The following is a 27974-nucleotide window of genomic DNA, read 5'->3' on the forward strand; positions in this document are numbered from 1 at the left end:
ACATTTTGGTGAGGACCAATGTTTAATACTGTAAAGAGCCCCAGACATCTCCTGAGTGAAGGAGTGGAATGTCTGGCAGTTTGAACTGAGGTTAACAGAATGTGAGGCAACTGGCAGTTGGAACAGAGTTATTTTCAGGTGGGGATGGGGAGTATCAGAGCATGTTAATATCTGGAAGCAGTTCCATAGGTGGAAGGCGTAAACATTTTGGTGAGGTACCGATGTTTAGTACTGTAAGGATCCCAGACCACTCCTGAGTGAAGGAGTGGAATGTCTGCCAGTTTGAACTGAGGTAATGGAATGTGAGGCAACTGGCAGTGATCGGGCTATGCAGGAGAAATCCAGTTCTGTTGTAATGTCGAGGCAGTCGAGTTGTTTGATCATGAACAACTGAATAATGATGATCTTTATTGGAGTCTAGTCTTGCATTTATACACATTTTTAGTTATCCTCCATCACTCGTTAACTTTGGTTACTGCTTAACTTTCGTTACTGTTTAGCACAGTAATCCATACAATTAATTATCTCTAGTTAAAGTCTAACATATGTTTACTTCCTCTCTCTAATCCTCCTTTAGATTAGTGACTTTGTTTACCTGAGTTGTATTTGCTTGGAAACATTCTTTATCTGAGGTTTGCCATCCGAGATTGGAATATTCCTGCAATTACAACTCTACACAGTTCACAACCTGTTGGCTCAGTGGTGGTCGGTGATTGAAACACATAAGGGAATATCGCTCCCGCCACCTTGAGTTCGGAAGCAGTTCCATAGATTGAAGACATAGACATTTTGGTGAGGTACCAACATTTAGTACTGTAAGGAGCCCCAGACCGCTCCTGAGTGAAGGAGTGGAATGTCTACCAGTTTGAACTGAGGTAATGGAGTGTGAGGCACTGGCAGTTGGAACAAAGTTCTTTTCAGATGGGGAGAGTGTTAGAAATCCTTAGCATAGAACTCCTTAGTGTGTTAATTACTGTATAAGAAATACTAATGATCTGGTGGTCATTTTGAAAAATCCTTTCTTAGCGAGCATTTAGAAGCCATGAGGAACATACATGCCAAATTTCAAGTTTGTAGGCTTTATGGTTCTGGAGATTTTGTGATGAGTGAGTGGTACTTGGCTTTTATATACTGTATATAAGATTTAGCAAATTTCTATTACTGTCCATCTCACATATATGATTCTGACCAGCTTACAAAGTTAAAAACACAAAAACATTACAAAATTCATTCTGGGTCACACCTATCTGTAGAGTCTTTTATGTTCTCTATCAGTATTGGGAGGAGTGTTGTTTTCTTCCTGGTAGTTTTTGATAAGATTGTTGTTTACTGTTTGACTGTCTGAGTTGGTAGTTCCTTGACTGGAGTATTGTTTACTGCTTGATTGCTGGTCTGATACTAATGCTGATGTTAATCCTTTCTTATCTGGGTGTTGATTGCAAGAGACAAGGTATTTTGCTTTTTTTCTTTTCTTTTTAGCTTTTTGGTGGTCTCTTTTAAATGGTGTAAATGTTGTTCATCTCTATCTTACACCTTTCTAAGCTAATATGTGCTGAGGTATCCTGCAGAGCTGTTTATCTCCCACCATACAACTTGACACTTAATGGTATTTTTTATCTGATTGAGTTTTAGTTTTTCTTTGTTACTTTTATTGCTCAGATTTTGTAATAATGAGTGGAAGACTAAAAGTGTATTAACTGGCAAATTCAAAAGCCATAATATAGTATCCAATGAAAGCTTTAGAGGAAGTCACCTGATTGCTTCTGGGTGCATATAAAGGCATATAAAAGAAGTAAGAATTTAGCTTTACAGACAAAGTGGAATCATGAGGTTCATTCTTACCTTTCTAGGGTTCCTTTTTACATCTCTGGGAGGTTTTCTCGCACATTCCTTTGACAGGTAGATGTTTCTCATTGTGGTTATTTCCTGAAAGCAAAGTTATTGGTTTTACTAGCTTCATTACAATATGTAGGCATGTAGGCAACTATTAGATGCAATCTGGAATAGTAGTGTAAGCCTGATGGAATGATTTACAACTATATATCAGATGAAGAGAGGAAGAAAATAGAACAAACTGTAACTTAATTTGATGGTAATGTTTTTTAAATTATGCTTTACTTTTATTGAAGTGACAAAGTATTTCGAGTGAAACTTGAGAATGAAAATCAACTAAATGTCTTGAAGGACCTGGCCTCTACAAGACAGGTGAGGAGTCTCTTTAACCATACGCACCATATCTTTTTTCACGTGATTCCACATAGCTTTTGCAAATTAAAAAATGCTTCAATTATGTAAATACATTTTCAATGCATAGTGAAAGCTGCAAATGAAGAGAAGTCATTTCTGTAGTTTAGCTTATACAATCTCTATACATATTGTATGTGCAGATATATTTTAGCTTAAACTACTATCCAAATATTTACATGATTTTTTAAATATAAACTCTTGCAGTAAAACTATGCCTCAGAACATAAACAGTAGGAAACTTTTTGGCATTTTTTAATTGTTTTGATCTGATAAGAGTGTCACATATGAAGTAACATTGCATGTCAACAATAAATATACTGTAAAATATTTATATAAAATATTTGAAGATTAATAACGATATGTTGTGAGGGGTAAGCATTCAAATATTGGTGATTTTTGAATGACATTTTTTGATTATTATATATATATGGTATTCAGTTTTGTTCGGGTATTATCCCACGTCATTGTAGTTGTGCTTTTAAAGTTGTAGCAACGTTTCGGCAGAATCTCATCTGCCATCATCAGGCTTCTGTATTGTGTCTGACAGACGGACACAATACAGAAGCCTGATGATGGCAGATGAGATTCTGCCGAAACGTTGCTACAACATTAAAAACACAACTACAATGATGTGGGAAAACACCCGAACAAAGCTGAATACCATACATGTAAGTACCCGCAAAAACTTAAGAATATATATATGTATGTATAATTAATTAATTTAGCTTTCTTTGGGATACCGGATTTGTATTATCATATGTGATGGACACGTCCAAAGGCAAAAAATATTGGACAAAAAGACATTTTATTCTAAAGACATATCTTTAGAAGATATGCTAAAATCTATAAAGTAGAAAACAGTACATGAAGGCATTCCCTTAATGCAACCATTTTGTAGCTTCATACTGGTTATTCAATGGCCTCGTATTATCAATGGACATTCTTTTCTCCCAAAGTTTTTCTGATCAATAGTCCTCAGTTACAATGTTAATTGTTACTCTGAGCACCAGTCTATTCATTCAAGCCATCATAGCTTCAAACAGTCTCTGAACTAGTAGTCATTAATTGAGAGTACAGATACTTTTGCTCTGCTACACATGCATAGGAAGTCATAGAGATAATGAATTTGTTTGTACAGAAAATAAAACAGGATGACTCTATTAGGTATAGTAAAATGTCTATATTGAGCAGCCAATGGTGTGGGTTATGGCAGTAAAGTTTTAAAGTTCTACCTCCTGGTTGAGGAAAATGGAAAATTCTGTATCATTAATGCTGAAGTTAGACTCAACTAACCTGTATAGGGCCAGTTGCTAGAAAACAATATCCTATTCTGGCTCGCATAAAAGTTTCTTCTATCTTGGACCACAAGAAATATTTCAAGATTAATAGTCTATTTTTTCTCAAATTGAGCCTGTTCTGTATTTAGGCAGCCCATTTGAAAATCCATTTTTGCATGCCTATGCAATTTATAAATTTCAAGGCTGCCATCAATGAAGCACTGATGAGATTTCAGGATGTAGACAGACCAATCAGTAGTCTTGGAATTTGATCAAAATGGCTCAGTCAAGGGAGGAACCAATGAGGAATCAAATTTATTGGGCTCACAAGACATGGACCAAACATAGATCAGCTTTCAGAGTTTATGTAAGAGCCCATTCAGCTTAATTGAGTTGCCTGTGTGCTGCTGAGAAGTACGCCACAAGGCAGCCCAATCTGTCTCTGAAGATACCATCTACAGTTGCTAGCAAAACTTCAGAGCAAAAGAAAATTACCAGTATTTCTCTCTAACTGATAAAAATATTTTTTTTTTTGCTACATGATTCCTCTTTTCTGTTCACATTCTTAAAAATAAACTTGCCATACTTTTTTTTCACCTAGTTTGACTTTTGGTATCCTCATTCTGTTCAACATGTTCTTATTGGAAAAGAAGTGGATTTCAGAGTCAGTTCAGACCAGACAAACTTTGTTCAAAAGATCCTGGAGCAAAATCAAATCCAATACAGGTATGTGGTTCACAATTCAGATTCATGAGAATGTATACTATAAATAAAATATCAGCAATTTAATCAACAAAATCCAAATAGAATTTCTTTTGGAGACAGACAGAAGAAAGGAGACAGAGATGAAGAGTAAATATATGTCAATTAATTAAAGACAATTTAAATCATTCTAAAAGAGCTACTTGTACTCTTTAATGCAAAGTATGCAGCATATCAAGGGCCACACTTTAAAAGTAAATGGGGCCAAAAAGACATTTTTAAATAAGTTTCAGGGGCTTTTCAAGGGGAAGAACAGATGCCTTGAATCTCTTCCAAGCTTAAAACATCCATATTACCCTTAACATTCCTCTCAAACTTCAAAATTTTTGAACAAAAAAAAAAAGATATGAGCTAAACAGGATTGATTATCTTGGTTTAATCCAGTTTTTAAAATAGTATATTGTGCGAGATCTACATCTACAATATTATGTATATACTTATGTATGGTGTAAGTCCCTTTACACCAGTGTTGCTTATTCTTGAATAAAAGGTAATCAATGCAAAATTCTATGTTTCTATTCAATCTTTCTGCTTGATTCTTAATCTTTTCCCTGTATAAACATAAAATTTGACATGCTTTTTTTTTTGAACAACCATATTCCTCTTCTCTTACTACTGCTCCTTCAATAATATATCAATTCAACTTCCTGACTGTCTCTTGTGATATAGTATTGCAATAACTATAGATTTTAAAATCCAGAGACATTAGAAGCAGTGGGAGTTCCTCCACTGATTTCATCTAAATATCATTTCTATTTAATGAGGGCAATCCAATACAAAACAGAAAAATAGGAAGTTAGCAAACAATAAATGATACTTAAGCAGGCTTTCATTTTTCAGTTATTTTGCTAAACTGAACAATACATTTATAATAGAAATAGCTAATTTATGTCATCATGACTGTATGTGTGCTTTCTGGATATCACAAGATCAGTTATTCATTTCTGCCTTTATCAAACTACTCTACTTCCTGTCTTAAACAGAGGCAAAGTATCAAAGGCTGCATAGAGTAACATGATGTATTTCTGATGCAGTTATTAATCTGATTGCCCATGATTGACAACTTCCCCACCATTATCAGTTTAAAAACCTGTTTCAGAAAGGTTCACCATATTATTTTAAACCAAATGTTTTATTTCCTTTTGTACATATAAAATAATCCATTCACCAGAATTCACATATTCTGCTAATACATGAAATTTTTTATGATCCATCCATCATTTATTTATTTAAAGAATGTATATATTAAAGCAGTGATGAACTTTGGGGCTGAATGCCTCTGGTAATTTTCTTTTGCTCTGAAGTTTTGCTAGCAACTGTAGATGGTATCTTCAGAGACAGATTGGGCTGCCTTGTGGCGTACTTCTCAGCAGCACACAGGTAACTCAACTGAGCTGAATGGGCTCTTACATAAACTCTGAAAGCTGATCTATGTTTGGTCCATGTTTTGTGAGCCCAATAAATTTGATTCCTCATTGGTTCCTCCCTTGACTGAGCCATTTTGATCAAATTCCAAGACTACTGATTGGTCTGTCTACATCCTGAAATCTCATCAGTGCTTCATTGATGGCAGCCTTGAAATTTATAAATTGCACAGGCATGCAAAAATGGATTTTCAACTGGGCTGCCTAAATACAGAACAGGCTCAATTTGAGGAAAAAAATAAACTATTAATCTTGAAATATAAATATTTATATACAAGTAAAAAGTGACCTAGCGCTTGGAAGTAGTGTTTTAAAGCAACTGCCCAGGAACTATGTGACATCTGTTGTGATTCGCCAGCAGCCTGTGCAGACTGCAGCAGAATCAGACAATGGGGAAGAATGTGGACCAGTCCGGGAGTCTGAGAGGACTCAGATAAGGGTCCTGCAGAGATGGGCCCAGGACCATCTGGGAGTGGTGTGCTGACTGGAGCCTCTGGAGTCTGGCAGCAGCGAGGCAGAGGAACCAGGGGAGCCTGTTCCCAGTGTGCATGTGCGCAGAGCTGCTCGAAGGCAAGAGCAGCTGAGACAAAAGGGGCAAGTTGGGAGTAAGGCTGGGAGGTGATTGCCCCTCCCATAAAGTATAAAGGACAAGCAAAGGTAGGAAGCAAAGTCATTCGTTCTGTTTGGATTAATCCTTGAAGCTCTGTGTGGACTGTGTACTTCGGTTGGTTTTTTATAGTTAATTTGGCACTTTTGTTGTTGGCAGCAATTCAAAGGAAAGAAAGGTGAGTGCTTATCTCAAGGAACTCATTACAGGCTGGGAACATAATTCCCAGCATTGAAATAAAACAAGAGTTGTTTTAACTAAGCATGTGCTTAATTATGGTCTCGGAAGGCTTGGTCAGAACAACATCATAGGGAAGGGTTAGGGTTAGGGAGCAGTGGTGGGATTCAAAAAAAATTACTACTGGTTCTATGGGTGTTGGCTTGGCATGGCTTGGTGGGCATGGCAGGGGAAGGATACTGTAAAATCCCCATTCCCTCCCCACTCCTGGTGGAAGGTTACTGCAAAATCCCATTCCCTCCCCACCTCACTAACCTGGTGTCCAGCTCCATTTCCCTGTGAAGGGCAACAAAAGAAGACCCAGCCAATAAGCTGGGACTTGGGAGACAAAGAATAGATGGGGCGGGGCCAGTCAGAGATGGTATTCTAAGAACTACTCAAATTTCCACTACCGGTTCTCCAGAACTGGTCAGAATCTGCTGAATACCACCTCTGGAAGGGAGTGGCTTGGTGATTGCTTCACTTAGGGGTAAGATACAATGCAGCCCTTGCCAGTCACTGGATCAATCCTGTCCTCAGATATATCAAGATGGCAACCATAACTGTATCATCAAAGTCTTGTCCCTTTTTTAAAAGTGAGGCTTTGGTCATTTAATTGTGGATACTAAATCTACTTTTTTTAAATTCCCTATCATTATTCCTATAAATGTACAGATTAATGTAAGCCAAACACAGAGGTGATATTCAGCAGGTTCTTACCAGTTCTGGTAAGGTAGTGGAAATTTTGAGTAGTTTGAAGAACCGTCAAATACCACGTCTGACTGGCTCCGCCCCCATCTATTCTCTGCCTCCCAAGTCCCAGCTGATCAGTTGGATCTTCTTTTGTTACCCTGCACATGAGAATGGATCTGGAAAGCAGGTTAGTGGAATGCGGAGGAAATAGGATTTTGCAGCAATCTTCCCCTGGAGTGGTGTGGGAATAGAGATTTTACAATATCCTTCCCCTGCCACGCCCACCAAGCCACAGCCACAGAACTGGTAATAAAAAATTTTGAATCCCACCACTGGGGGAGGTAGTCCACTTGTTTATAATGCAAGTTTTAACAAAGCGAAAAAGAGAGAAAGAAGGAATACTTTTAAATGTAGCTATGTGAGCCTGTAGGAAGACCTGGGCCAAAGAAATCCTAAACAAAAAGAAAAAGATTTCAGGGAAAGCAAGGCTACATATTTAATATAATTATGTTTCCTATCACAGAATTTTATTCCACAATCTACAAGATGAAATTGAGAAACAGTTGGATGGAGGGAAACATTTCCGTAAGAAGTATTTCTACACAAGATATAATGAATGGGAAAAGGTATTATGCATTGAAAGAAACTTTTTTTAAAATTACTAGTCAAGGGAGGTACTAATACCACTCTATAAAGCATTAGTAAGACCACACCTAGAGTACCGCATCCAGTTTTGTTCACCACATTACAAGAAAGATGTTGAGACTCTAGAAAAAGTACAGAGAAGAGCAACCAGGATGATTAGGGGACTGGAGACGGTTATCAAGAACGGTTGCAGGAACTGGGCTTGGCTAGTCTAGTAAAGAGAAGGACCAGGGGAGATATGATAGCAGTCTTCCAATATTTGAGGGGCTGCCACACAAAGGAAGGAGTCAACATATTTTCTAAAGTGCCTGTAGGACAAGGAATAATGGATGGAAACTGAACAAGGAGAGATTTAACCTGGAAATAAGGATAAACTTTCTGACAGTGAGAACAATCAACTAATGGAACACTTGCCCTCAAAAATTGTGGGAGCGCCATCACTTGAGATTTTCAAGAAGAGATTGGACTGCCATCTGTCAGAAATGGTGTAGGGTCTTCCGCTTGGGCAGGGGGTTGGACTAGATGACCTACAAGGTCCCTTCCAATTCTGATTATCTGTTATCTTTACTTAGATAATTTAAAATAACAAAGCATATTCTAATCCTTTAAGATTCTCTTAATTCTATTATTATGTGAACCTCTTAGATCGCTGCTTGGACTAAACGAATGGCCAAAAAACATGCCAAACTAATCTCCAGGATTGAGATTGGAAGGACTTATGAGGAGCGGCCTATGTATGTCCTTAAGGTAAAAGCGTCAGTATAATTCAAGCATTTAATGAATAAGTGTATATCTACAGCCAATGCATAATGAGAAAGTAGATTAACAGATAGTTGTAGTATTGAACTGCATTAGCTGACACCAGGATAAACTAATATACAATGGAAAGTATGAGTAAACCTATCTAGTTCATTCAATGTCATACATTTTAAAAAATCACTCCATCAAATGTTCATCTCTTTTGTTTTAAAATGTAGTAAAATGTACACGCATTTTATTACACAACTTTCTCAGAATACTATTTTACATGTCTGGTTCCCTAAAATAAGTAATTTTCACTGAAAATTTCAATAAAACTAGAAGCAAATCAAAGGAAATGCAAATTAATTCTAACACCAGAAACAGATCAGTTATTATGCAAAGTAAACATAAGAAAGTTGTAAAAACTCAATTTTCCCTGCAAACAGGTTGGGAAACAGAGTTACCAAAAGAAAGCTATATTTATGGATTGTGGTATTCATGCACGAGAGTGGATCTCACCAGCCTTTTGCCAATGGTTTGTAAAGGAGGTTAGTAAAATATTCATAAACAAAACTGTCATGAACTCAGGAATATATTCACCCTAAGTAAATAATTGGGTTAGGATAGGACAGGCACTACAGCATCAGTTTGCATGTGTGCATCTTCAACTAGAAGTTAATATATGTAGCTGAGTTGAATTATAAAGTCCTTGGTCCCCCTTGATTATTTGTTCACAGGCATTTCATTACCCAGCTAGATAACAATATTAGTATAAGTAAAGGTAAGTTTTGCTCACTCATTCAGTAACTTGCCTGGCAGTTTTGATAGGGAAGTGGTTTTGTTCTTCATAATTGTTTGATGAAGCTATTGTTTTCTGCTTGATTGTTTATCTAGTGTTGTTCTCTGCTTATCTGGGTGTTGACTGCAGGATATGCCTTCTTTGTTTCCTTCTTTTTTAGAAAGCAGCTATTTGAGGGGAACTGAAAGGTACAAGCTATTAGAAATCTGCTGATTTAGCCCTCATATTTGTGTGTGTGTGTGTGTGTGTGTGTGTGTGTGTTCTCTGTAGGCATCTGGTTGGCCACAGTTTGACAAAGAATATTGGGCATGATAATCTCTTGATCTGATTCCTCTAGGTTTGTTTTAGATTCTTCCATGCCAGTCTCTCCAACCCTAAATAATCTTCTGAAGCCCTCCTGGAAGTTTTCCATATAAGGTGAAACAGGAGAAAGCATTCAAGAAAGAATGATATTTGCTTTTCCTCTAAAAAGAAATTTGCCCATAACTAATTCTAACATCAGTAGGTGCCAGAAAAAACACAACCAATGTAAATATTGTAAAATAATTGTAAATTATTATTTACATTATAGATTTCATTAGTGTAAGCTACTATAGATAGATGAGGTAGACAGCATGAAAATCTACTTTAAAAGATAAATATTGCAAAGTTTCCAATATTCTCAGTTTATTGAACATTGTTTTATTTTAATATGTGTACTTTTTCTGTTACAGGCTGTCACGACTTATGGAATAGACAAGGACATGACACTACTCTTAGACAACATAAATTTCTATGTTCTCCCAGTGTTCAACATAGATGGTTATGTCTGGACATGGACCAAAGTATTATTCATGTTTATTCCTTTCTAGAAAACACCACTTCTTTTGCTAAAATGAATTATGGGGACAGTAGAAAGTTTTAAACAATGATTTCTTACTACCAGTGTGTTAGAATATAATCTCTATCTGTAAAGGTTATATGTGTTCTAACACCAAAAAAATGAAATTCATCATGGAGAAATATGTCTATCTGTCCTTCACTGGTGTTCTTTTTCCTACCATAATTAATATTAAAAGCATAGCTGCTTCTTCATGTTATCCTTTTGTTGACTAAAGACAGCAAAAATCATAAGTTAGGGCTTCATTAGTCTTCATATCAGTTAATTACTTCCAAGGATTTAAAAAATGGAACATGCAAATTAAAACAAATGAGTATATTGTTATCTGATATTTTACAGATTATAGCTCCCTTCCTCATACAGAGCAGGAAGAAATCCATCAGAAATTATAGTGTATAATAAGCAGCATATAGGAGTATTAGTCTTCTCTTATATGAGTACATCTTTTAATTACTCAAATGTCATCCTTACTTGGATGTCAGTACAGCAAGACAGTAGGATTATACTTACTGAGACCACTGACAAACAACAACTCAGATTTAAAATGTAATAAATGTAGTGGGTAAGCAATTCCAAAAGTTAATGTATATGCATTATTTTTACTTAGAGATAAAAATTAAAAGTAACTTGGAAGTTATACCACTGATAAGATAATGTAAAGAGAACATGTCTGGAAGCGGTATATAGCACCACAGTCTTTCTACCCACTTATATTATTTGTACATAGTTTGCAAATAAATAGATAATACTTTCAGAATTAAGAAATAAACATCAGAAATAATGGACTTCATTTATGCCTTACAGGACCGTATGTGGAGAAAGAACCGTTCCAATAACTCTAACAGTGATTGCATCGGCACTGACCTAAACAGGAATTTCAAAGCTTCATGGGGCTGTAAGTAGAATGTAAGATATGTGAGAAAAGAGAATGATGTGATTTCCTTAAATCCCACAAGCAAATAACAATCACAGAATAAGTTGAAAAAAGCAACAACTTCTGCAAGGTGGTCAAGGTAAACACAAATGATGAAAGCAGCATCATGTTGATGCAACAGAAGCTCTTGCACTTTTATATGTGCTTCATGATACCAATAGCACTTATATATATATACCACTTCACAGTGCTTTACAGCCCTTTCTAAGAGGTTTACAGAGTTAGTATATTGCCCCCAACAATCTGGGTCCTCATTTTACCTGCCTCGGACGGATGGAAGGCTGAGTCAACCTTAAGCCAGTGATAATTGAACTGCCGAACTGCTGACAGCCAGCAGTCAGCGGAAATAGCTTGCAGTACTACATTCTAATCACTGCGCCATCACGGCTCATGATGTCACAAGTACACACAAAAGGGGTGGAGCTATTTTAGTCATTCTGGGGGTAAAAGTAATAGATTCTGAGATCACTTATGCATGGAAGTCAATTAGTTTTCTCTAATGTACAGGATTAATGCATAGGACGCATAGCAGAATCAAGGACAATCTCCAATTTGTTCTTCTAGCCCTACATTATGAGAAATATTAAAGTATTGAATAATTGGAATGTGCTAATCCTTTTTTCAAAAAGCTGTTATTTGTTCAACAAAGAATCAGAACTATGCCTATAAGACTAGGATTCTCAAACTATGTAGATTGATAAATCACCAATATTTCAAGGCTTTCATTATCTTGTTATCACAAATTCAAAGCCGTAGGAATTTTTACATAAAGAACATATTCTATATGTCCATCCTGTGTGTTAAGTTTGGGGAATAATGGAGACCAGACATCTGACCAGTGACTTCAACTCTTTAATAATCGTAAATAGAACAGAACAGAGCAAGGCTATGGGCAACAGCAACCCTTTTATAGGGTTATCTGCTACCTTATTAACCAATGACATGTGCCATAAGTTCAAACTTATAACCAATGAGAAGTGTCCAAATAGTGGCCAATCAGGGACTACTTATGGACCAATCCCTAGTTGTTGTATAAGGGCCAATCAGGTGTGCAGGTTTCCAAACCCTGATTTGCATTTATGTTAGTAACTTTTATTGATTCACAACACCCCTCCCCCTTGGGTTCCGTTTGAGGGGAGCTGTAATAAAATCCTCAAGATAGACAGGCGGGTCATTCTGGGGGACAATATATACGGGGTTGGTTTATTACCCGCAATGATCCCCAGTAGTGGTTTATGATCAGTAATTATCGTAAACGCACGGCCATAAACATATTCATGAAATCTTTTAACTGCAGCCACAATAGCTAAAGCTTCCTTGTCCAGCTGACTATAATTTCTTTCAGCTTTAGCTAGGGTTCGCGAAAAAAACGCGATGGGGGCTTCCGCTCCATTTGGTAATACGTGGGCCAGAATTGCCCCAACCCCAAAAGGTGATGCGTCACACGTGAAAGTGAGCGGAAGAGTCTCGTTGTACTGCATAAGTACAGAATCAGAAGTTAGCAATTTCTTTACTTGTTGGAAAGCACATTGTTCCCGTTGTCCCCAAACCCACGTTGCTTTTTTGTCTAATAGTCTATGCAATGGTTCTGCTACCATTGCTTTGTGGGGTAAAAGACATTATAGAAATTGATAAGTCCAAGGAACGCCTGTAGGTCTGCCTTGTTCCTTGGAGTGGGGGCCTTTTAATCGCCCTTAATTTGTCTTCGGTGGGATGGATTCCTTGGCTGTCCAGGAGGTATCCCAAAAATTCTACTTTTTCGGTACATAACTGGCATTTATCTTTTTAACTCGGAGGCCTGCGTTTTGGAATCTTCGTAAAACCTCTCTGAGTCGCTTTTCTAGGATGTCTTTGTTAGGGCGGCGATGAGTACATCGTCAAAATATGGTACGACCCCTCTGATCCCTTGTAACAACCTTTCCATTAAACTCTGAAAGATTCCAGGGGCAACGCTCACCCGAACTGGAGCCGGTTGCATTTAAATGCGCCCTATGCGTTACGACAGTTTGCGCTTCTGCTGTGGTAGGATCTACAGGCAATTGCTGATACGCCTGGGCTAGATCTAGTTTAGCGAAAACTTTCCCGCCACCCAGGGAATGGAGCAAGTGTTGCACTACCGGCACTGGATATGCACTTTGCTGTAGTGCGTGGTTTAAGGTGGCCCGGTAGTCTCCGCAAATTCTCAGTGACCCATCAGGCTTGATAGGCGTCACTATAGGGGTTTCCCAGCGGGCGTGGTCGGTGGGTTCCAGCACGCCCTGCGCTATTAGCTTATCGAGTTGTTCGTCGATTTTAGGCTTCAAGGCGAATGGCACCCGACGTGGCTTAAGGCGGATGGGTGCTATCTCAGGTTCAAGTTAAACGAGATCGGGGTCCCCTTGTACTTGCCTAGTCTGTTCGCGAAAACATCTTGGAATTCCTGCACGAGTGCTTCCTCCCAATCGTTGCTCTCGGCTCGGTGGACTCCGGCTACAGTAATTCCGAGCGGCCTGAACCATTGAAGGCCTAAAGACTAGGCCTGTCGCGGTCCACGACAGTCAGTGGCAGAGCGACGGTACGGTCCTTGAAAGAGATCTGGAATCTGCGGGACCCGACGACGGGAATTCGGTTGCCCTGATAATCTTTGAGTATAACCCTTTGAGGGTTAAGGTCTTGGCGGCGAATCGTTGGAATGAGCTGTTGGAGCGTTTTCCACGACACCATCGAGAGGGAAGATCCCGAGTCTACCTCCATCACGCAAGGTTTGTTTTCGATGGCGACTTTTACTCGGATTTTCCCGGCATCAAGGGATGTAGCGTGGCCAATGGTGATTGTTTGGTGGGTCTCTTCCCGCCTGGTTTCTTCACGCCTGGTGGAAGTGGTGGACGGCTTGTTTCTGTAGGAGTGGTTTCCCCATTGGTGGTTCAGTTTTTCTCGGTGTGTGCTGAAGAATCCTGAAGATTGGCATTCGGCCTGTCGGGGTTTGGAGTTTTGTTTGCTTCTGCAAACCTTTGCGATGTGACCTCGTCTCCCGCAATTTCGGCAGAGTGCGTCGAGGAATTTGCAGTTGGATCGTGGGTGATTCGCCCCACATCCTGCACACGGTCGGAATGAGGGTTGTGTGAACTGGTCTCGTTCCGTTCGGAGTCGGTTGACCTCTTCCTCATCGCTTTCTGATGGGGATTCTAGGTCTTCGTGGTGAGTCGATACCGGGTGTCTCTCTGAGCGAGGCGAGGTATCATTGGCGAGTTTACGTAGCGGTGCGTTGGTGCGGCGCATTCGGGCTGCCGACTTCTTGGTCGCCTCCGCTGCCGAGGCTTCTTTAAGGGCATCGTTGAGGCTGATGTCCCCCTTAGCCATAATTTTGCTCTGGATCGTGCCGTCTTCTAGGCCCAGAACCAGGCGGTCCCGGAGGGCTTCTTCTAAGTCAGCGAATCCGCAGAGGCCTCCAAGGTTGCGGAGGTCCGCGATGTAATTGGCAAGGCTTTCGCCCTTCCGTTGGTCCCTCTGGTAATATTCGTGTCTTCTGACTAAGGTTGGCACAGTGGGCGCGTAGTGAGCCTGTAGTAAGGGCTCGAGGACGTCCCAGTCCATCTCTTTTACCTCTGCTGGCTTGGCAAGTGACTTTGCCATTTTAAACACGGTAGGCCCGCAGTGAGTTAGAAAGATAGCTCTTTTTTTGCCGGTTGTTGCATCTTTCAAATTGTTGGTCTCCAGAAACATCTGGAACCGGTCCATGTATGCCTCCCAGTCTTCGGTTTCTGGGTTGAATGGAGCGGGTGGTACGGCACCGCTGGCCATGTTGCCGTTGATGGTGCGTGTTCGACCACGTGCTCTGTTGGTTGCTCTGTAACTCAGTCAGCTCTTCGGTCTCCGTATCCCATCCTCGTCGCCAGTGTTAAGTTTGGGGAATAATGGAGACCAGACATCTGACCAGTGACTTCAACTCTTTAATAATCGTAAATAGAACAGAACAGAGCAAGGCTATGGGCAACAGCAACCCTTTTATAGGGTTATCTGCTACCTTATTAACCAATGACATGTGCCATAAGTTCAAACTTATAACCAATGAAAAGTGTCCAAATAGTGGCCAATCAGGGACTACTTATGGACCAATCCCTAGTTGTTGTATAAGGGCCAATCAGGTGTGCAGGTTTCCAAACCCTGATTTGCATTTATGTTAGTAACTTTTATTGATTCACAACACTGTGCATCAGTATTGGGAAGAAATACAAATAGCTTTCATATCAGCAATTCCTCGTAATATTTTTCCTTGCAGCAGACAACTATGAGGACAAATTGCATGACCCTTGTGAATCGGTATACTGTGGTTCCTCAGCTGAATCTGAGCCAGAAACAAAGGCAGTCACAACCTTTATCCGGGCACACCTTGCTTCTATCAAAGGATATATAACCATCCACGCCTATTCTCAGATGCTACTTTTTCCTTATGGCTATACAGAAGAAGAAGTACCTATTCATGACAAACTGGTATGTAGAAAAAGGGAGGTTTGCATCAGGCCAGCACAAAAATGAATAGCCTTAGGACCATATGCAATCTCCAGAACTCTTCTGGGAGCTTACAAAAAATACCAGACTAGATGAGCTAATCACTGTGAATATCAGTAGAACATTTTCTTGCTATTTCAAGGTTAGACATAAAAAAAAACCTGCAGAAAACTGCAGTGAAAACCCTGAAACAGGCTCAAAGATAAGTTTTAAAAATTAAAGACAAAGAAAATACTCACCTCTTTCACTGTCTTTGCCGCCTCTCAAACTTTAAAATGACTTCCAGCCATCCCAAAAGTTTCTGCGTGCCCTTTTTATTTGTTTATTTAATTTTAAGTGTTTAACCACATTTTCCCATTTGTTTTTTATTTATTTTGTTTATATTTCATATGTCTAGACCACCTATCTCCCTCAAGGAGGAGCTCTGAGTGGTGTACATGTAATATATAAAACAGCATATAAAGTTAACATTAGAATATTATAATTAATTTAAATTAAACATTTTAAAATTACAAGTTTATAACATAAATTTTTAAAGAAATAAAAAATGCCAAGATGGCCATTTAACATTGGTTAATAAAAGGCAGATGAGGGCTTTCCGGGCATCAGTCAACCCCACAATTGCATAGTCCTTTGTGCCCCCCCAAGGCAGCAGAGCCAAATTTGACCCCTTTACAGAAGGCCAGGAGAGTGGGGGCTAGCCTCACCTTTAGGGAAAAGTTATTCCGTAATACAGGGGCTGAGAAGGCTCTCTTCCTAGACACCACCAGTCAAAATTATTTGACTCTTGGAGTCTGTAGCATACTTTCCCTATCTGAACAAGGGAGATAGGCTGATGGGAGGGATGAAGCCAGTTCCATAGATAGCCTGTCCCCAAGCCACGTAAGGCTTTATAGGTGATGGATTTGATCCGGACACAAACTGGCACCCAGTGCAGTTTGCAGTTTGCGCCCTTCTTTGGTCACTCAATACACACAGAACAAATTGTTTATTGTTTTCATGTAATAAGTCACCTAGAGTTCTTTTTTTTTTTAATTTGGCATATATTAAGAGTGAAACAGACTTTCCCCAAGAGAATTTTTTCCCCTTAAACAGTTTTCCCAAATTGTACATTTTAATGCAATTTTTGACCTGTGGGCTATTTCAAGACATAGATCAGGGAACTTTGTGAATAATCACAGAAGAATCCATCTTGGCAGATCATACCATTTTATAGTTCCTCATCCATCTTCTCTGCCTGCTTGTTTGCTTGGTGAGAGATAGCACATGGATAGGAAATTCAAGAAGGAGAAGAAGCAGCCGCAGCTCTTACAGCAGGCCGAAACTGGCAGCAGGCCTGTTGTGAAGAATAGGCATTGGCAAGTGCCCAACAATGCCGGTTTTGACACCATCCAGCCCCAGAAAAAGGCTTGTAAAAGCCACTCTTCATCTTTCCACCCAGTACGTACTATCACAAAGTTCTTGCTAGTTTTTAAAATAATCTGAACTTTGGCAATTACCTCACATTCAGAATGAGATTGTTTTTCTTTTCAGAAACAATTTTGAAAGGTTCCCCTGTCCAATACAAGCAGATGCCAACAAGGATCATTTTCCATTAGTGGTGTCTAGTGAGATAATATGAAAATATAGAAAGTTCAGATTAAGAAACCATTTCCTTTTATAGCCTGAACACTGAATTGTTCATTGATTATCAAAAGTCCACATTCTAAATAAATAGACCAAAATGAAAGGAATAACCAGATGGTTATTGTTTATCTACTACATTTAGATTGCCTCTCTGAATTCACATGTAACATATAGCAGAAGGTGCAGTTGGGAGGTGATCTGGGATGGGTGGTGGTAATTTTTTGACTATAAATAAAAATGTCCTCTTGGGCATGGCTCATAAGAAAAGCAATAGGATGCAAATAAATTAACAAGAACTTTTAACAAAATTGTTCTCACTGGAATGGAGCATAGCCAGCTCCTGAAAACAACAAGCAACACCAAAGGGTCTCTGACCATTTACCATAATCAATGATGAATAGAACAAAACAGAACACAACAAAACAAAACACAATACAATTCAATGCATAATAATTAACCCAGAATCATAATGCAGCAGAGTCCTTGGTGCTCTCTGAGCTTGGTTGTTTTCTTGCAGACGTTTCATTACCAAACTAGGTAATATCATCAATGCGAGTAAGGTGCTAGTAACATAATCAATGCTAATGAACTTCTTACTAGCACTGATAATATTACCTAGTTTGGGTAGTGAAACATCTGCCAGAAGACAACCAAATTCAGAGAGCACTGAGGACCCCTTCATTTCAATCCTGAGCTACAAATATTCTGCCTTATTGGTACTCATATTGCAGAAATAGCTTGTATCTGTTTAAAGTTTCACAGATTAATGGATTGCGAAATGTATAGCTGATCTGCTCCTTGAGACAATTTAAAGATCTGTGGTGTCCTTGGTGCTCTCTGAGTTTGGTTGTTTACTTGCAAGCAAACAATTCAAAAAGCACCAAGCTGCAAGTATTCTCTTCTATTGATTCTAGACAAAACTTTCTTTTGCAAATTGCCTGCCAATGAAATTGATTTTTGGGATTTGCCACTGCAATCTATTTGTAGGTTAGCAAGTTAGAGAAGACTGCTAAATTTGCAGGATGCTATAAATGCTAATCATCTAATATTAGAATTTAGTTTCCCATCTCTGAAATTCATTTTTGCCCAAGGTAAAGAAGATGCTATGTCACCTGCCTACATAGTATTAATGTTCTCTAAACAACGTAGCTTTTCATCCTATCAGTTTTACAAAAATGACAGAGAAATCTTCAAAACAGGGGAAAACTGAATTAATTCATTACAATATGTTAAAATGTGTCAGTATATAAAAATGTTTTGTCTTGGCACCAAAAAGGTTAGAACCAGGCTAGGTTCTTATGAAACAGAAATGTAACCACTGAGAAAGCGCCATCTTTGTAAGTTATCTTTGTGCTTCTGAAGAACAAAACCTGCAGGAAAAAAGCCTCAGCACATTATCTTAAAGAATTGTCTTGGACAGATGAAACAAAGAAAAGTGTATTATATACCTTTCATCTCAATAGATATAGAAGTTGGCAATCCTTCAAATGAAAGATCCTAGGCTTTCTATTAAGGATTAAAATCCATTTATGTGCATATTCTAATACACAAATGGAGAGGCATATTCAGATCCTGGCTTGCATGCGGACTATTGTTGCAGTCTCAGCAGGAGACATGGAACACATTAGGTATACATCTGTATGACAACACATCTCTAGATGCAGCACGAATTATTCAGTATATTTTCTGTCCAAATTGTACAGCTTGGATAGGGATAAAATTCCCAAATGTCTTGCAACAGAAGTGGGAATCCAAATTCATTGTTTGTGGCCTCTAGTCACATCAATGCTCCGTAATTACTTATGAACTGGGGCCCAAATCTAGGATTGTCCAAGAGCTTTAAAATCAACCAAAATTTAATTCACTTGTGACACTATATAGGGCTCAGTTAGCAGGTGTTAAATAGGACCTCAGATGCTTGTCATACTGGGCTAGAGGAACAAATATCAATTCCTGGATGAAGGCAAATTCCTATGTTCCTATAAATTATCTGAAAGTGATTGGGATATCATTGAATTTGTATGTAGTTGAATTTGCCAAGAAAGAAAGGAGAATCTGGTTTATTGATCTAATATTTCTTCTTTTCAAATACAGAATAAATTGGCTAAGGAAGCTGTGGGTGCTTTACATAGCCTCCATCAAACAGAGTATATATATGGAGCAATTGCAACCACAATTTGTAAGTATTTGTATAAGCAAAATTCTGCTTCAAAACGTTTTATATGCTTTTTACACTGAAAAGTCTGCATATCTGCTTTGACATCTTGGGATATTTTATTCTGTAACTTATAAATACGTAAGAGTGAACACTACAGGGCATTGTGAGAAGGTACAAACATCATTCATCTTGGGCAGAAGAGGAGATCTATGACAAGCATCCTCTGTGGGACGGTGGAAAATTCTGCCACCAGAACTATGCCTCATACTCTACAAGTGGAGAGAATCTGGATTTATCTTAGGAACATGCAGAATCTTAGATTTTCTCATCCTCATATTCTCATTTCTTTGACCCAACCCCAACAGTTTTCTGATAGATTTAAAAAAGGAAAGACTTTATTTTTTAAAAAAAAGCTCAGCCTCCAAGAGTACCTTACAGTCAGAATCTTTTTAAGATTCTTTTTTTTTTTAATAAAGTTTTATTTGGGTTTTCACACACACAAAATACAAGTAAAACATCTTTTTTGAAAATAGCATGGTCCCGGGTTGCACTTCTTTATACAGACACAAACTCAATTTCATGCTCATTTTTGTGTTCTATTCCATATCTTATTACTGTTCTGCCTTTTCTATATAGTTTTTCCCCTCTTTTAATTTTCTCAATTTTATTTTGATTATTTCATCTCAATTCAAATCATTATATTTATACTTTTGTCTGTTCTGTTTCAATTTCATATTATCTTTTCTCATTAAACAAATTTTCTCCTGTAGTTACTAATTGGAGTATGACACCTTTATATCTTTTAATTTTATCCATTCAACTCTTATTTAAACTTCGATATATACCTTAAGGTTATGACATTCAATATAATACATAATACATAACTTCCAATCGAATTCTGCTTGGTACATTCTTATAATACACACTATATTCTTAAAAAAAAGGATTGTAAATATATGTAATTAAAACCCTCATTCCACTCCAATTCAGTTCTATCATTAATATTCATTAAAGTCTTAACATCTTTAACATTTCTTTTCAATTAAATATCATACTTCCTTAAAGACACGTATAATCTCCATACTTAATTTTTCCCTTATTTCTCTTCACATATGTTTTAAAATAATTAAATATTCATTTTGTTACATTTATTTATTGACACACATTCCACTAAGTTATGATAACTATTTTATCAAACATTTTAATCATACATTGTTTCATATTTTCTGAAGTTATTTCTATTTCTAATATAACAATACTATCTTGTGTACCTTGCAGAATCCCTTTTTCAATTTTCACCCATTATCTCTAAATAGGCCCTGTTTCTCCATATTTTGTTTCTGTCCTTTATAACTTCTTTTCCTTTCTTTCTTCTCTCTTTTCTTCTCCCTCCCCTTTTTACCCCCTTGTCTCTCTACTTCTACTTCTCTCTTCTGCATTTCCCTCTTCTATTGCTTTCTGATTTTATACTTATTTTTCACTCTATTCTTTTTGGGGTTGTTTTTCCCAATCTTAAACTTTCCATTCTCTTTTCCCCCTTTCCTTTTTTTTCCCCACCTGAGATTACTTGTTCATTAAAGATGGCTTCTTCTTTGTTCCAATCTTCTTGTTCTGCAGGCATTTCTTGTTGTTTCTCATAGTTCCAAATCTCCATTTCCAAGAACTGAAATACGAAGCCAAAAGAACCTCTCCCTTCTTGTGCATCTTCTTTGTACTTTTTAAGTTCCATTTTCAATTATTTTAAAAGGGGAGCCATTTTAAACACTTTTAAACAACCACCCAATTGATTTTAGTCATTCAAATGCCGTAACCAAGAATCCAGAGATTACCAAATAATCCAAATAGTCCCAAGCTGTTTCTTCTTGTTTCTTTTTTCACTTTCTCTTCCTGGGGTTCTACTATTTTGTTGCGATGTTTCAGTTAAGATGTATCTTTTGGAAGTCTTGTTGAGATTTTACTGTAAGTTCTTTTTAATTCCAGGCAGTCTCCTGCCTTCCAGATCCTGCCCTTTATTCTTTTTCTCTCCTTTCCTGTTTTCAAAAGCTTTTAATTATCCAGAAATCTTTATTATCCCTTTGACTTTTTATTTTCAGCATTAAATGCCTATTAATGTCAAAGTGGATTTTTTTTCCAATTCCTTGCTTAAGTCTCTTAGCTGTCAGTATAGGAAGACAAGAAAAAAAAAACCAAATCCTTTCCCTTTTCTCTCTCCTTCGCTGCTTAGAAATCTTTGGGAACAATGTTATTATTTTTTTATATAGTTTAAATTCCAGGGTACCTTATTTGTTGCTTTTGCTGTTTGACCTAGTCAGCCAAAACTTTCTCTTCTTATCTTCCTCCTGCACATTCTTTTCCGGTCGAGTTCTTCTTTGTGGTGGCCATTTCTGACCACCGCTGCAACCGCCTTCAGGAAAGGGAGTAATGGCCAGCTGAGGAGGAGAGATGCGGCTCTCCTCAACCCTGCAGGCAGTCTCCCCCTTCTTCACCTGTATGGGGTGGCTTAGCCCCGAAACCAGCCGGCTCGGGGCACTCCAGCGGCGAGCACGGATCAAAACCGCGCAGAGTCGCGGTTTCGGTCTGTCGCTGAAGAAGCTCAAACCGGAAGCAGAATCTTTTTAAGATTCTTTAATTCTGGGGATAAGAAGTCCATGTGAGCTTCCATTGTACAGATATCCTTTTTGCTCACATAAGATTTCTTCCCATTTTACTTTTGTTTGTTTGTTTCCTGAAGTTTGTTTTGTTTTGTTTTTGTGACTTCAATTCAGTGCTGACTCTTAACAACTTCTTGGACTAGTCCCTGAAGTTTTCTTGACAAGTTTTTTGTTTCCAGAAATGATTCTTCTTCTGCTAATGTTACCCAATTGGCTTTGTCCCTAAGACAAACTAAAACTCTTGTACCTTAACTACTATACCAAATTAATTCCCTTCTGAAGATAGTATTATTAAGTTAAATGTTGGGATTGTATGTAAAATTTGCATTTTTAGTCCATCTGATAATTTCAAATATTCAGGCAGAGCATGGAAAAGACGCATTCATGCATACAATATCTCTTTCTCTACAATGCTTTTATCCTCACCTGACACTGTAGATCCAAAAAACTAAAAAGAGTTTTTGGGTATAGTACATGTTCTACTCTGGTTTCCTCCAGCTAACCAGTAAATAACTCTATTGTCTCCAGGATTTACTTTCTGAGAAACCAACTGTTTTGCCAGTCATTTAGATCAGCAAGGGAGATCCTTTTGAAGTTAGCCTACTGCCTGCCATAGAAAATGGCCTTCTCTTGCAATGAACCTCCTATATCTATATCATGAGTCATAGAGAGTATTTGGATACCACTCCCCCAAGATTTAGGAAAATTTAGAAAAGATCCAAGCTGTTAAGGGCTGATTAAATTTAATGATAGTGATTCGTTTGCTTTGGTTTTAAATATTTTACCTTTACTCAGAGGTGAAATGTTTCCGGTTCAACCTGGTTCACCCAAACTGGTAGCAAAAAATGCTACCAGTTTGGCCAAACCTGTATTTCTGATGATCAGCTGGGCGACAATAAACTGTGACGAATGATTTAGATTAGCTAGAAAGCAGGAAATTGTCAGTTTTCTTGCTTTCTAGTTCATCTAAATTGTGTGGCACAGCTGATCTCCCCCCTCGCTGTTGTACTTACCTTGGAAGTTTTCAAAATGCTTCTTTTTTTAGCACCCAGGCGGCTTCCCTGAAGCCCAGTAGGCCAAAAACAGGGCATGGGAAGTGCTGCGAAAGGAAAAAAGACTTTTGACACCCCCCCAGTCACATGACCACATAGCCGCACCCACCCAGTCACATGCCCAATGGCCATGCCCACCTGGCCACACCCACAGAGCTGATAGTAAAAAAATTGAATCCCATCACTGCCTATACTTTAATACTTCATTATTTGTATTTTAATTACTAAATATGCTATCTCAAGAATTGTTAAATGCAATTTTATGTTTGTTTGTTTATGGTACAAATAGATCTCCTTTTTTAAAAACAAAAGAGTGAAATGCAAAAAACTACAATATTAACAGAAAAAACATGCAGTTAAAAAAAATCTAGCTAGGGTATGGTGATATATATATATATATATATATATATATATATATATATATATATATATATATATATATATATATATATATATATATATATATATATATATATGAAATGTTGAATTTTCATATTTTACACTGTAAAAATTTAAAAAATAAATAAATAAATGTGAGATTATTAAGGCTTGACTATATTAAAAACATATTGCTTCATCTTTGTAGTTTAAAATACAGAAACTTTTCAAAGTAAATAATACTCTCCTATATGCCTCAAAATCAAGTAAAATTACTTTTAAAATACTCTCTGTACTGTACTCCAGGTTCAGTGAGGCAAAACTTTTCATGTGATAAAAATTCTGTGTTTTATGAATTTAGCTCCATATCAGATTAAGCTCTTAACTATAAATTAACTATATTTCTTCCCAAAATTATATTGACAGGGTAGTGATTTAAAACCAAAATGAGCTCATAGCTGTAGCATATGATTTAAAGAAACTTCAAATTTCTTACAATAACAACACAAAACAATCTAAAATGTTTAAAAAATATTTTTCAACATCCATTGAGGGAACAATAGAAATAAATAATATTTTCTGATGAATTAATTTTATTTTAATCATAACAAATATATTACATATTTCTTAATCATCTTGATCTATTGATTCTCCAATATTCTAATTCACTTTACAATTACTTCAATGATGGTTTCCCTTTAAGCAATTCATCTCTTAAAGTTCCTAAAGTTATAGGAAATGAAGTTTTATTTAATGCCTTTCATTGCAAACTTCTTGGTTTCTCATTGGTCGGATATATTTTTCTTGACCAAACTTTGTTGAACTGGTGTTCATTTTTGCCTTGAAATGAATAACAGTGACATTTGTCCTATATTCATTTTGTTCTCTATGATTTCAACAGATAACTTTTCAAAATCAGACTATACACTTTTGTATCAGCTTTTCATCTAACTGTTAAATTACCCTTTTCTCACTGAAAGTGCTGATTTGAACTTCCATCTGTCTGATGTGATCTTTATAAAGAAATACAACATCATATGACATTGTATTACAATAAATTTCCATGACCGGCATCAAATGTCATTCATATGCAGCAGGAAGTTTATTTTGCAATTTTCCTCATGATGTTTTTTCAATCTAATCTTATCTATCTCAACTGTTTTCTCAACTGTAGATCTCAACTGTTTTCTGCAAGCTCTCTTTTATATTTGCATATCTGGACTGATGAACTCAGTTTTTCTGTTTCACACTAACCAATAATTGGGTATTTTACCCCTAGAGTTTTCAGTGTTCTATAACAAACATCCTTTCCTAACAAGAGAATCATATGTGTAATTTCCAGCCCAAATAGTACTGCACAATTAAATATTTATTTGTACTTATGCATTGGGTACATATGTCTGGCAGTTAATAAAGCATTCTTCCCAGGGGTGGGATTCTACCAGTTCACACCTATTCCCTAGAACCAGTTTTTAACATTCTAAGCAGTTCAGAGAACTGGTTGTTAGAAGAAATTACTGGCCTAATCCTGTGAGGAAGGCAGGAAGGAAACATTCTGGTGTTGCTTACAGAAACTGCCTCTCCGATAACCCTCATTACATTCTTGGCAGGACTAGACTTTCAGGAATGTCTCTGGAGTTTTTCCCCCTCCTTTGCTGGTACTTTGCTTGTGTGGAGTGACCATTCAAAGTTACAATGGCACTGAAAAAAGTGACTTATGACCATTTTTCACACTTACGACTGTTACAGCATCCCCACAGTCATGAGAGGCCAGGCAAGGAGATGCGTGCCTCGATATGAGTGATATTAAGTTGGCCACACCCAACCAATAACATGACCACCAAGCCATGTCCACCCAATCACATGACCAAGCCACGCCCACCACCTAAGCCACGCCCACAGAACTGGTTGTTAAAAATTTGAATCCCACCCTTGATTCTTCCTCATAATTGTAAGAGACATCATTTTCAAAACTATTTAAGAAACATTTATCCATTAAGATGATTAAAGGCCTGGAGACCAAAACATAAAGAACATTTGCAAGAATTGGGTATAACTAGTCTAGAGAAAAGGACTAGGGGTGACATGATATCAGTATTCCAGTATTTGAGGGGCTGCCATAAAGGAGCAGGAATCAACTAATTTTCCAAAGCACTAAAAGGCAAGGCAAGAAACAATGAACGAAAATTAATGAAGGAGAGAAGCAACCTGGAGTTAAGAAGAAACTTCCTATCAGTGATAACAATTAACCAGTGGAACAGTTTGTCTTCAGAAGTTGTTAAGTGCTTCATCACTGGAGATTTTTTAAGAAAACACTGAAATGTCTGTCTGAAATGGTATGGGGGTCTCCTATTTGAGTAGTGGATTGGATAGAAGGTCCCTTACAACTGTATTCTGATTGAATAAAAAGAAAGAAAGGTATAATGACAAACCACTTCTGAAAAACCTTGCCAAGGAAGGAAAAACCTTGCAGGAACTTATCCAGCCATTCTCTAAGAATGGACACAATTGGAAATAATCAATTTGAAAAAGAAGAAAAAATAAAAATCCCAGTCCTTACTGGCATCTAGTAAGAAGCATGTATGTCTTCAGAATACAAGCAGGGAATTTAAGCATGATTTTAGAAAGTATGGATTAAGACACGGATAGTTGAGTGCCCTAAAATAATAATATCCATTTAATTGCCTATGCTAGTCCTTATTCTGTTTCATTTGAACCAATGGAGATAGCTCTGGTGAAAATCTTTTTCTCAGACTAATCTCATATAGCCAGTCTTCCTATTTCACCATTCCCCTTGTGTTCCAGTTGTTTTTAACATTATTTGTTTTTCAGATCCTTGTTCTGGAGTTTCCACAGATTGGGCTTATGATGAAGGAATAAAATATTCGTTCAGCTTTGAACTTCGTGACCGTGGCCAATATGGTTTTCTCCTGCCTGAAAGTCATATAAAACCTACCTGTATGGAAACTATGCTGGCAATCAAAGTACTTGCCAAATACATTGTCAACAATGATCAGTGAACACTTGGTCACACTTCCTTACAAAATAAATTCTCTCCTTCTTGGCTGCAATTGTCTCCTTGATTCTACCAGTAATTATAGATTCTCTTTTCTGATTTTTCTATTCCACTGATATTTTGTTGTCTTTCCCTTTGATGTCTTTCAGCACTAATTAAACTTTGAAAATGCAGTGTGAAGGACAAATTTCCTAATGGATTTATTTTATTCAAGCATATGAAAGACATTTGCTGAATAACTGTTAGCTCTCTTCTTAGTGAATTCCCGGATTTGCCCTTTAATAAAGATATCTCTGATAAATCTGATGACGATTCCTCCATTGTTCTGTGTTTGAATATTTGTTGCCTGTACCAAATTTAGTTTTTTGGCCTGGCCTGCTCATCTAGAACATAAACTTTTAAATCTCTTGGCAGCTATTCTGAACTATATCACAGCTACTTTCCTTCAATATTACTATCTCTGGATGAAATACACATAAAGATAAGACATATACATATAAACACAGAAAAGGAACTGATCATATAGATCTTTCTCACCCCATCCATCAGTCATTTAGCAAAACATGTTTGTGAGAGTTGACCAGATGAAGATCCAAAGTAGCACCATCGTATCATAGTTCAATGGAAACCTATAAAGAAAAGAGATCTCAATTCTCAACAGCTATGGGTATGGCCTTATGATTCTCTCCTAAAATATCAGAATTTAGCTTGCATGTATCTGTCTGTCTGTGGAGATTCTCAGTTATCCAGCTCATAGTTTTTTATATATATATATAAACACCCAGTCCAGTTGTCCTTTGAAAAAGCACCTTTGAGACATATATCTGTCCCAAAATAATCTTTGCTGTTGAGTTTTTTCTGACAATGAAAGAAGATATTGCAACTATCAATTGGAAGGCTATTCCATCTTTTCTTCCTAAACCATTTGTTTTGTGCTAAGAAAAAAAAAGGGAAAATAAGTGAGTTACAAAGAGAAGACAATGACGTTTGGTCTCCCCTCAGTTCAGTTCTGGGAATGAAGCAAGATAATTGCACAATAACAGCATTGTCTCAAGGCATTGTATTTCTATTTAGTAATTCAGTATTAATGGGTTCACTGCATTTACATGTTCAGTTCATCACTTAATGTGCCACCATTCATTCACTTTGCAAGAACTAATCTATATTTCATACACAATCCAGCAAAACAGCTAACTAAATTAGAACCAATTTATTGTTAAAGGCAAGGATAAAATTCATTTTGACTCTGAAAAACAAACCCACAGTCCTATTTTGACTGAAGTAGCAAAAGTAAATTTGAATGGACACATTTTATTTTATTTTCTATCTGGCCGCTTATAGTTATTCCTTCCTTTTACAAAATGTTTGCTGTTGGTATTA

General features: G+C 37.4%; 1 protein-coding gene and 1 long non-coding RNA gene across 2 annotated transcripts in view; one reads left to right on the top strand and one right to left on the bottom strand.

The window, feature by feature from the left end:
- The first annotated feature begins 1808 nt into the window (after positions 1–1808).
- On the top strand, positions 1809–26649 carry LOC113430590 (mast cell carboxypeptidase A-like). The gene is made up of 11 exons (XM_087965131.1): positions 1809–1899; positions 2130–2205; positions 4126–4250; positions 7750–7852; positions 8517–8618; positions 9059–9160; positions 10125–10235; positions 11096–11186; positions 15484–15695; positions 19434–19518; positions 26411–26649. Exons 1-11 carry the CDS (start codon positions 1826–1828, stop codon positions 26596–26598), a joined length of 1269 nt encoding a protein of 422 aa, XP_087821257.1. The 5' UTR covers positions 1809–1825; the 3' UTR covers positions 26599–26649.
- The window catches only part of LOC148130949 (uncharacterized), a 95690-nt gene continuing 69625 nt past the window's right edge, over positions 1910–27974 (bottom strand). The window contains exon 3 of the long non-coding RNA XR_015749487.1: positions 1910–1926. This is a non-coding gene — a long non-coding RNA (uncharacterized LOC148130949). The remainder of the gene's footprint in view (positions 1927–27974) is intronic.

This window comes from Notechis scutatus, chromosome 4 (genome assembly GCF_049901735.1).
Source record: "Notechis scutatus isolate UNSWTSFEM ecotype Mainland chromosome 4, rNotScu1.2, whole genome shotgun sequence".
Lineage (NCBI taxonomy): Eukaryota > Metazoa > Chordata > Lepidosauria > Squamata > Elapidae > Notechis > Notechis scutatus.

Coding starts and splice junctions, on each gene's coding strand:
- LOC113430590 (XM_087965131.1), top strand. CDS start 1,826: ATGAGGTTCATTCTTACCTTTCTAGGGTTCCTTTTTACATCTCTGGGA. Junction 4,251..7,749: donor CAAAATCAAATCCAATACAG/GTATGTGGTTCA, acceptor TTCCTATCACAG/AATTTTATTCCACAATCTAC. Junction 11,187..15,483: donor TTTCAAAGCTTCATGGGGCT/GTAAGTAGAATG, acceptor TTTTCCTTGCAG/CAGACAACTATGAGGACAAA.